This window comes from Chlorocebus sabaeus, chromosome 10, assembly GCF_047675955.1.
Source record: "Chlorocebus sabaeus isolate Y175 chromosome 10, mChlSab1.0.hap1, whole genome shotgun sequence".
NCBI lineage: Eukaryota > Metazoa > Chordata > Mammalia > Primates > Cercopithecidae > Chlorocebus > Chlorocebus sabaeus.
In genome coordinates this window covers 4,339,201-4,347,937 of record NC_132913.1, presented here as the reverse complement: position 1 = coordinate 4,347,937, position 8,737 = coordinate 4,339,201, and the positions used below count along the sequence as shown (strand labels likewise).

The 8,737-nt window shown below is 60.7% G+C and overlaps 1 protein-coding gene across 18 annotated transcripts in view; it reads right to left on the bottom strand.

Annotated features, from left to right (window-relative positions):
• Positions 1–3,227: 3,227 nt before the first annotated feature.
• BIN1 (bridging integrator 1) overlaps positions 3,228–8,737 on the bottom strand; it is a 60,561-nt gene continuing 55,051 nt past the window's right edge. For 5 of the 18 annotated variants that reach the window (XM_073019591.1, XM_007964621.3, XM_007964624.3 and 2 more), the window contains 6 exons: positions 8,609–8,632; positions 7,439–7,546; positions 6,337–6,426; positions 5,988–6,098; positions 5,607–5,708; positions 3,228–3,840 (listed from right to left, as the gene is read on the bottom strand). In XM_073019591.1, coding sequence (XP_072875692.1) covers positions 3,733–3,840; positions 5,607–5,708; positions 5,988–6,098; positions 6,337–6,426; positions 7,439–7,546; positions 8,609–8,632 — 543 coding nt within the window. In that variant the 3' untranslated portion in view covers positions 3,228–3,732. The remainder of the gene's footprint in view (positions 3,841–5,606; positions 5,709–5,987; positions 6,099–6,336; positions 6,427–7,438; positions 7,547–8,608; positions 8,633–8,737) is intronic. The other 13 variants (XM_007964631.3, XM_007964635.3, XM_073019592.1 and 10 more) reach the window with 3 other exon arrangements.

Below are 8,737 nucleotides of genomic sequence, written 5' to 3'. Positions count from 1 at the left end.
TCCCATACAGGAAAGTTCCCTAGTCTCAGGGCCCTTTCTGGAAGCCACCATGGAGTGCACATTCCCAGATCTGAGCTCCTAGAATCTATCTCCCCTTCTCGGAAGCCTTACCCCGATTTTCATTCAGGTGTTCACCCCTCCCTCACCCAGTTCAGCCCACCTCCAGCTCCAGACCCTATTTGTCTTGAGCCAATCTACAAGTGCCCCCCCAGGCCACAGCAACTGGTTCAGGATTCAATGATGAAAAAAAATAATAATTTCCAGGGTGCTTCTCGGAAAGAAGTGTGCAGGCATCAAACTCGGAACTACTCAGTCCCAAGATGAAGCTGCTGCCCAGAGGCCAAGGGGGCCGAGAGCATCTCAGAGGGCCTGAGCTGCAGCCACTCAGCACCCAGCACGCCAGGCACAGCAGCTGAGCAGAGGGACCCAGTGTTTGGTCACCGCTCATGATACCCCTGTATGCAGCCTGGTGTTGGGGTGACTGAGCCCAGGGGTATGGGTACTTAAATTTCCAGAGGCAGGGCCAAGGGTCTTCAGGCCAACAAAACTGAGAGAAGCAATACCAACATGATTACCATATCCAATCAAGGACAAGGGCCGAGAGGCCGGGCCAGCAGCACGGCCAGTGTTGGGGCCGCGGTGGAAGATCAGGGAACTGGCAGGAGGGCGGGGAGCAGGGTCGCTGCCTGCGCCAGTACGGATGCTTCTGAGAGACTCTGACAGCGGAGCTGGTGCGGGGCCTGAGGCCTCGGGGCCATTTGCACTGATAAGGTGTGTGGGGGATCATTTTAGCTTCCAAGTTCCATGACTCAAAATCCTGCTCCTGCCAGCAAACGAGTTTGTAACACAGAGTAATAAATAAGTAAATTGATTTTCTGAAGATTTCCATGGGGTTTCAAAAGCGGCCCACACCTTCCAGGAAGCCATGAGAATGCCTCCATGCAGGGCCCGGCCCTCCCTCAGGCACCTGGGGTGCTGCAGCCCACCCCACAGCCCCCACACGAGGGGCGGCCTTCCTAGACCTCACTCTCCAGTCCTGGCTCCAAACCCCCACTGTCGTACCCGCCAGGTGCTGGCTCCGGGAGGCTGGTGGGGAGCCACACAGAGGGCTGCCCGCGGTGGACCTCTTCCCAGGCTCACGCTCGGCCCTCCCAGGGTGTGGGGTCTGCAAGGCCTCGGAGGAGTCCCAGAAGCCACAGCCCTGGCCTGCCTGCTCTGAGAGTCAGGAGCCCTGCCCAGGGTCTGGGACTCCGAGGCCACCTGTCAGCCCAAATCAAGCCAGACTGCCAAGCCCTCCGGGACATTACATGTCCAGCTGCCAGGCATGGAGAGCAGCCCGCACCTCTCCCGGCCCCCACCGTGGCTCACCTTCACTCCGCCTGTTGCTATTTCCTCCATCCTGTCCTGGCCTGGGCCTTCCGCTCTGCCCGGATCTTCAGCTCACTGGCCTGTTCATTCATGCTGCCTGGCTCTGAATGCCCCTTGCACTGCCATGAACCTAGTGACACCCCGGCTCCCAGACACACATCTCAGTTCAGACTTTGGGCCGCTGCCCCTCCCCAGCAGCGTGGGAACCTCACACCTGGCCTCCCTCCCTCTGGAGCCACAGGCTCCCCATCCCCGATCCTGGCCCTGCTCCCTCTGGCAAGCTCCCTGCAGGCACTGACCGTGTGGTACAGAGCGGGGCTGCCCCTTACTCCAGTGGCGAGGGCTGCGGGTAAAGCTGAAAGCTGCCATGGGACACTTCTTGGAATCTTATATTGTCATAAAACCTAATCTAAATGCTTTCTCCTGGATGTGTTTTAGATGAGGTTTGTTTTTATTTTGTTTTGTTTTTTAATTTTCAGGTTGAAATAAAAGCAACAACTCCCCGTGATGGCACTGTGGCTGCACCTCACAAAGCCCAGGGCACGTGCACCCAAGCTCGGAAGTGAGCTGGGCTCCAAGCCGGCTCCACCCACAATGAGCCGTGGACCTTGGGCAGGGAAATGAGGTTGCCAGGGAGGAAGCGACGAAGGAGGCCCTGAAGGCAGGCAGGAAAGGTGGGAGCTCTCCAAGCAGGGGCAACCAGAAAGGGACTCTGTCCCAGCTGCTGCGACTTCCACTGCTCCTGGAAGCCATGGATGGCAAAGCCATCACTATCTGCCCCCCACAGGACCAGGCAGGGCCACAGCAATGACAATCCTGCCACCTAAAGCAAAGCCCAGGGGCTTTACCCTGGAATAAAGCTCAGACTGTGACAGTTACCTCACTCACTGGCTGTAACTAGTACTGAAGGGAGCCATGAGCTCCTTCCACCTGGGAGTGCAGGCTGCTCCCTGGGCCCATGAGCACAGCCCCCGCAGCTCCTGGGAAGCTGGTGCTCCACTGCTGTTTGTCGCGGCCGCTCAGACCTGTCGGAGTCTGCCGATGGAACTGAAGCGCCCAGGGCGGGGTCGGCAGGGGTCATGAGATGAGGGACAAGCCAGGCCAGCACGCCTGCCCCCAACCCAGGCCCTTCAGGTCCCACCAGACACAAGCATTGCCCTTGGTCTGGGGTCAAGTGCTCAGACCCACAGCCCAGTGCCACCACTCACCTGCCAGTAACTGGAATTCCGTGGGCCTCGGCTTCCTCATCTGTGAAAGGGAGTCCTGGTATCTGACCCACAGGTTCTCACGCGTTTATTAGAAATAAGGTCACCCGGCATGGTGGCTCACACTTGTAATCCCAGCACTTTGGGAGTCCGAGGCAGGTGGATCACCTGAGATCAGGAGTTCGAGACCAGCCTGGCCAACATGGTGAAACCCCATCTCTACTAAAAATACAAAATTAGCGCAGTGTGGTGGCTCACACCTATAATCCCAGCTACTCAGGAGGCTGAGGCAGGAGAATTGCTTGAACCCAGGTGCGAAAGGTTGCAGTGAGCCGAAGTCTCGCCATTGCACTCCAGCCTGGGCAACAAGAGCAAAACTCTGTCCCCAAAAAATAAAATTAAATTAAAAAGGTCACTTAGGACAGCATTCAATGGACTTCTCAGGCACAGATGGCTCACCAAACCCCCTCACCCAAGCCTGCAGTCCCTGACCTCCAGCTGACCACTCCTAAAAATCCCAGGGGCCAGGGGCTGAAGCCCTGGGGTGCAGCAGCCCAGGGCAGCGGGCCGTGGGGAGCAGACCATCTCGGTAAGAAAGAAACAGATAATATGGTTCCATCCACACTCACGGACAAGAGGGAGAACAAATACACAAGCGTTTCTGAGTGTTTTTATCGTTTTTTTTTTTGGTTTCATTTTGTTTTGAACACTAAGATTTATTTTCAAACAGCACACAGACCATCTGCGGGGCAGAGCCAGGCTACGCTGGTGTCTGGGCCCCACCCACAGCAGCTGCCAGGAAAAGAGGACCCTTGCCCGGGTGGCACGGCCAAAGCTTCAGGCAAGCATGGTGGCTCGGCAGCCCCCAGCCCCGCCCTGCGGCCAGGCACACATGCGGGCACGGGCAGGGGCGCCAGGAACTCAACTAGGGGACACAGCAGCTTCAGGAACACTGGTGAATTCCGCCGGACTCGCCGGGACGCGGCTCTTTGGAAAACGACCTAATCTTTGGGAGAACGCCCCTCTGCCTGGGGGTCTCCTCTTGATTTCCCTTTGCTCTTCAAAAGATTAAAAACAAAAACAAAACAGAAAAAAAGAACCACACATTTTTCGGGAGGAGGTGTTCTTCACACGCCCAGAGGCTGCCTGGGCCCCACCGTCACGGGACCCTCTCCGTGAAGTTCTCGGGGAAGACCCCGCGGCACTTCTCCAGCTCCTTGTGCTGGTTCCAGTCGCTCTCCTTCACGCCCATGAGCCAGCCTTCATCCTGAGGGGCACAGCACCAGGTCACACAGGGATGAGCAAGGGGCTCCAACCCACAGGGCACGCATCCCACTCCAACCTACTGGGAAGACGGCCCCTCCTCCTGCTGTTCTTGGCCCCTTAGCCTGCCAAGCCCACCTTGAGAACACCTCCTCCAGGCAGCACTCCCCGATGCTGCTGGCTGAGGCTCCTGCCCACGGGCACCACAGGAGCTGGCCTGTCGTCTGCAGGTGGCTGGTTTTGGTGAGTCCCACTGCTCTCTGGTCTGACTGTCTAAACAACTCCTTCAATACCGGTCAAGAGGCTCCCCACCCCTGGGGGCGTGCAGAGCACATCAGCCCTTCCAAGCTTCCAGGCTTCTCAAACCACCCCAGAGTGTTTTGGGAGTGACAAGTTACAAGTTCCAGAGGGACTCAGGGCCATCCCACCAGTCCCTCCAATTTCGACTTGCCCTTTGCTTCAATCCTGACCCCCACAGGGCTTCTCCAGGCCCCAGGCGGGTGACTCCTGATAGTGGCTGGTCCGAGGCTGCCCCTGCAGCTGGGCTGTGCCTGGGGCCTACCTGGGTCTTTGTTATTTCCCTCTGTCATTGTCAACCTCGTCACAGACCTTACTCGTGCCCTATCTGAGCCCCTTCCAGCACCCCAGGGCAACTCCCACTGTGGGCTCTGGGTAGGAGTCTGCTTGAAATCCTACCCAGCCAGGGCTGGCCCACTGGGAGGTCCGTGAAGATCTGGGGGCTTAGGAGAAAGAGCCGAATCAGTGCCAGGCCCAGGAGGTCCTCATCCCTTGGGCCTCCTGCCCCAGACCTCAGTAAGTACCCGGTACCCCTGCATCCCAGCCCAGGACTCCCAGTAGGGTCGACCTCATCCAAGACCCAGCCAGGCCCACTGTCACCCTCAGCCACTCTGATAACCCATTCCTACAGATGCGTTGACGGCTAAACATGTTCTCTGGAAGCAGGAAGAGGCCGGCCAGGCCCTCTGTGCACAGCCCGAGGTGCTCAGGGGCTGAGCCATGGAGGGAGCCAGATGCCCACCTGCACCACCGACCCCCCCCATAAGCAAAGCTGGCACTACACAGCAGGGAGGCTCCTGCCAAGAGTCCACGGCCCCCTGGGCGGGGCAACTGACCCAGATCCAGGAGGGTTCCAGACCCAGAAGGGACACACTTAGCACCCACCCAGGCTCAGCAGGTGCCCTCACTTCCAGGAGATTAACACGAAGCCACAGCAGGAGGAGAAGGGTCTGGAAGGCATCTTGAGTGAGCCTCAGCTGGGGACACAGCTGGGAGACCCATGGCCCTGTGTGGACAGGGCAGGGCCTGCCTCGAGGGACGGCATACGGGGCTTCATGAGCCCAACCAGTGCTCCAGCCGCCTGTGGGGTGGGCACCTTGTGGGCAGGAGGAGTCACGCATCCTGCCTCGGAGGAAGGCAGGTCTCAGGCACGGCCGCCAGGAGAGAAGGCGAGAGAGGCAGAGCTGAGAGCGCCTGAGCAAAGCGGGACGTGGGGAGAAGAAAGCAGAGGCTACAGGAAGAAGGAAGTATGGTGACAGGGAGAGAGAGAGGCCTAACAGGAGAGGGGAGGAGGAAAGGGAGAGGAGAGGAAAAGGCCAGACGTGGAGGGCGGGGAGGAGCAGTCAGCGCGGGAGGCCCGGTGCTCACGGGCCTCTGCTGCCCCCTGCTGGCCTATCCCTGCCATGGCGGTGCCAGCTGAAGCCAGGTGGCCTGCGGTGCCCCTGAGCTCTGGCGGCCCCGCCCAGCCCTCACCTGCTCTTCAGGGTTCTGGAAGGGGATCACCAGCACCACGTCGCCAGCCTTGAGCTGCAGCTCATCTGTGTCGGTGGCCGTGTAGTCGTGCTGGGCCTGTACCTGCGGAGGATGCGGACGTCGAGTCAGACCTTCTGTCCCACCTCCAGCCCTGCACAGAGCAAGGGCCTCACGTATGGGAGGTGCGGGTGGCGATCTGGAGACCAGGAGTGCTCAAAAGCAGCAGGACGGGATGGGGCTCAGATGCCACCTCGCCAGCTGGGAGTGACCGAGTAGCGCCCGCACGACTTTGGGCAAACCACAGAGCCTCCTGAGGCTCCGGGTCTTCATCTGCCCACCAGGGCAATGAGGGACTGCAGTAGTCAGAGGCCGTGGGCTCACCTTGAACATGAAACCTGGGGGCAGGTCCAGGCGCCCGGCCCCACTGCCGCCCTCCACGGTGCCATTCACAGTTGCTGGGAAGGTCTCCACCACGACAGCAGGAAGAGAGCTCTGGTGGCAGAGGTACGGGTCAGCTGGGCAGGGAGGTGGTCCAGGGACAGCCAGGGCCACCAAGAAGAGGGGCGGGGAGGGGAGAAAGGTGTCTGTGCCTGGTGCCAGACCAGCCCGCCTCCAGCTTCCTCAACAGGAGCCAGGCCTGGACCAGCACCAGCAGGGGCCACAGGGGAGCCCCGGGCAGGCAGGCGGGCGGCAGGGAGGAAAAGACAGGGATTCGTCCCTGCTGTCTTACGGAGGCTGCTTCACTTGCCGCCGTCTCCCCTGGCTCCTGGGCTCCAGCCGCAGGTTGGGTCCCACCCGCCACCTCCGAGGCCTCTGCTGGCTGCAACATAAATGCCGGCTTGGGGTCAGACACACGACAGGACACAATCAGGACACAGGAAACAGGCCACAGGAGGGCAGCACCCAAGTGAGAGGGCTGGGGACATCACCGGGCTGGCAGCAGGGTCTAGAGCCGCCCAGTGCCTCGAAGAATCCAGGGAGCCCCTGCTGGACAGGTCAGGCCCTGGGCCCGGGAAGCAGCTGAAGAGTAGGCGCTGGCAGGCCCAGGGATGTGAGTGGCATGCTGTGAAGAAGCCCAGTGCAAGCCCCGGAGTGCCACCCCCAACCCCGCCTCACAGGCCCTGCCCTCTCGGCACCAAGACCTCACCCAACCACAGCCACCGCCCGCCCACCTGCTTGGCCTGGCAGGTGGCAGGAGCTTTCTGAACCTATAGATGGTCCATGGCAGGGGACAGCAGCACACATCTGTCCCAGCCTGAGCACAACCAAGCACAGGTAGTGCGGTGCAGCCTATGTGCAGCCCAAACCCAAGAAGGCTGTGGCACAGCACGGGCACCACGGCAGGCCCTGCAGGGGCCCCAGAGCTGGGCTGACCTGGGCCAACACTCAGACTTGGCCACTTCTGAGTGCTGGAACCAAGTGACTCAACCCTTCTAGCTCCCCATCTCCTCATCTGTCAAAGGGGAAGTGTCCGGCCCGCACGGTGACGATGAAGATTAAATAAGAAGATTCTGGAAAGTGCCTGGCATAAACCAGTAGGTGCTCTAAACGCTCCTCCTCCTACTCTGGGAGGCCTGAGCTGGGAGGCTGTGCTGGGAGGCTGGGCTGGGGTGCGCGAGCAGGAGGGGCTGATGTGCCCAGCCGTGCTCACTCACCCCTGGCAGCCTTGGTGACAAGCCCATGCTGGGGCAGCCTAGCTCAGGACACTGTCCTCACCCAAACATCCATGGTGGCCTGGTCCCTCCTGCAACCCCTCCTCGGGGCTCTCCTTCCATGCTGCACCCCCAGAGACTGGGGACAAGCCAGACAGGGGGCTGGAGGTGGGCACTTACTTGGGCAGGCCCCGGTTCGGCCGTCTGGCTGGGCCAGGACACAGCAAAGGTGCCCTCGGCAGCGCTGGGCTCCCCGGAAGGCAGGCTGCCGGCTGGACTCTCTGTGGGCTGGTAACAGGCCACGAGGAGAGAACAGGGAGGGGGTGGGGAGGCCGGGGTGGAAGGACAATGGGCAGGATCACAAGACAAGAGAAGATGTCACCAGCGGCTGGGGTTGGTGGGGCAGGGTGGGTACCAGCAGAGCCCGGCCGGCCACCCGCCTCCCACGTCCTCTCTCCTGTCACTGCCAAAGGGACAGACAGTGTGTCTGCTGCCCAAGCTCGGCACCTACCAAAACCCACTTGTCAAAATGGCCCTACAGCCCACACCAGGCCGGCTTTTTCTGGCCTCCTCCACAGGGAGATCCTGCCGTGGAGCCTCCAGAGCTCCCAGGAGCCTGGGCTGCCAGCGGGTGCCCCAAGGGCACCTGCACACCCGCCTGCCCCTCTCAGCGTCTCTGCCTTTATCAGGGGGTCTCAGGGACAGAGCCCAGGAGACCCTGTTGGAATTCTGGCTCCACCATGACCAGTTCTTGGGCAAGTACCGAGCCCTCCCTGAGCCTCTGTGTCCTGAGCTATCAGGTGACAGCGACACGGGTCCTATGTGAGCTGGCTTTGCACCTGCCTGCAGGCCCTGCTCTCAGAAGGCACCCAGCCACACCCTGTCTTCCCTGACTCTCTCAAACCATCCATTCCTCCCCTCTCCCCCTCTTCCCAAATAGCTCCCCACTGCCAAAAAGTTCAGAGGGCAAGAACCTTCCACCCAAGGCCCTCCTGCCCCACACCCTGAGGACACTCGTCCATCCTGGGTCACCGACCCGCTTCTGTCCGGAGGCAAACGCTCACAGGCTATGAAAACGAGACCAGATTTCAGGGGACCCCTGTCTCAAGCTAAACTGAGGATCCCCTTTTCCAAGGGCCTGCCAGAGGGAGAAGCAGCAGAATGGCTGGAGATGGACGGCCTCACCAGCTCCCTGTGCTTGAGCACATGCCTGTGTGTGCTGCGTGTGGGGTGTGTGTGGGGTGCATGCACCTGTGAACAGGCTAGGAGGAGGCCAAGGCACGTGGGCCCGGACACATACGGAAGAGTGGCCCCCACAGGGGCTGGACACAGAGCAGATGCACAGCTTACCTCCCAGAGATCCCAGGGAATTGACTGAGCGCAGCAGCGAGGGCGAGAAGGACAGTTAGCACAGAGGTTAGAGACAGGGTGGCAAGCAGTCCCCAGGGACCCTACCCCCGCTCACCCCAGGCCCTCCAG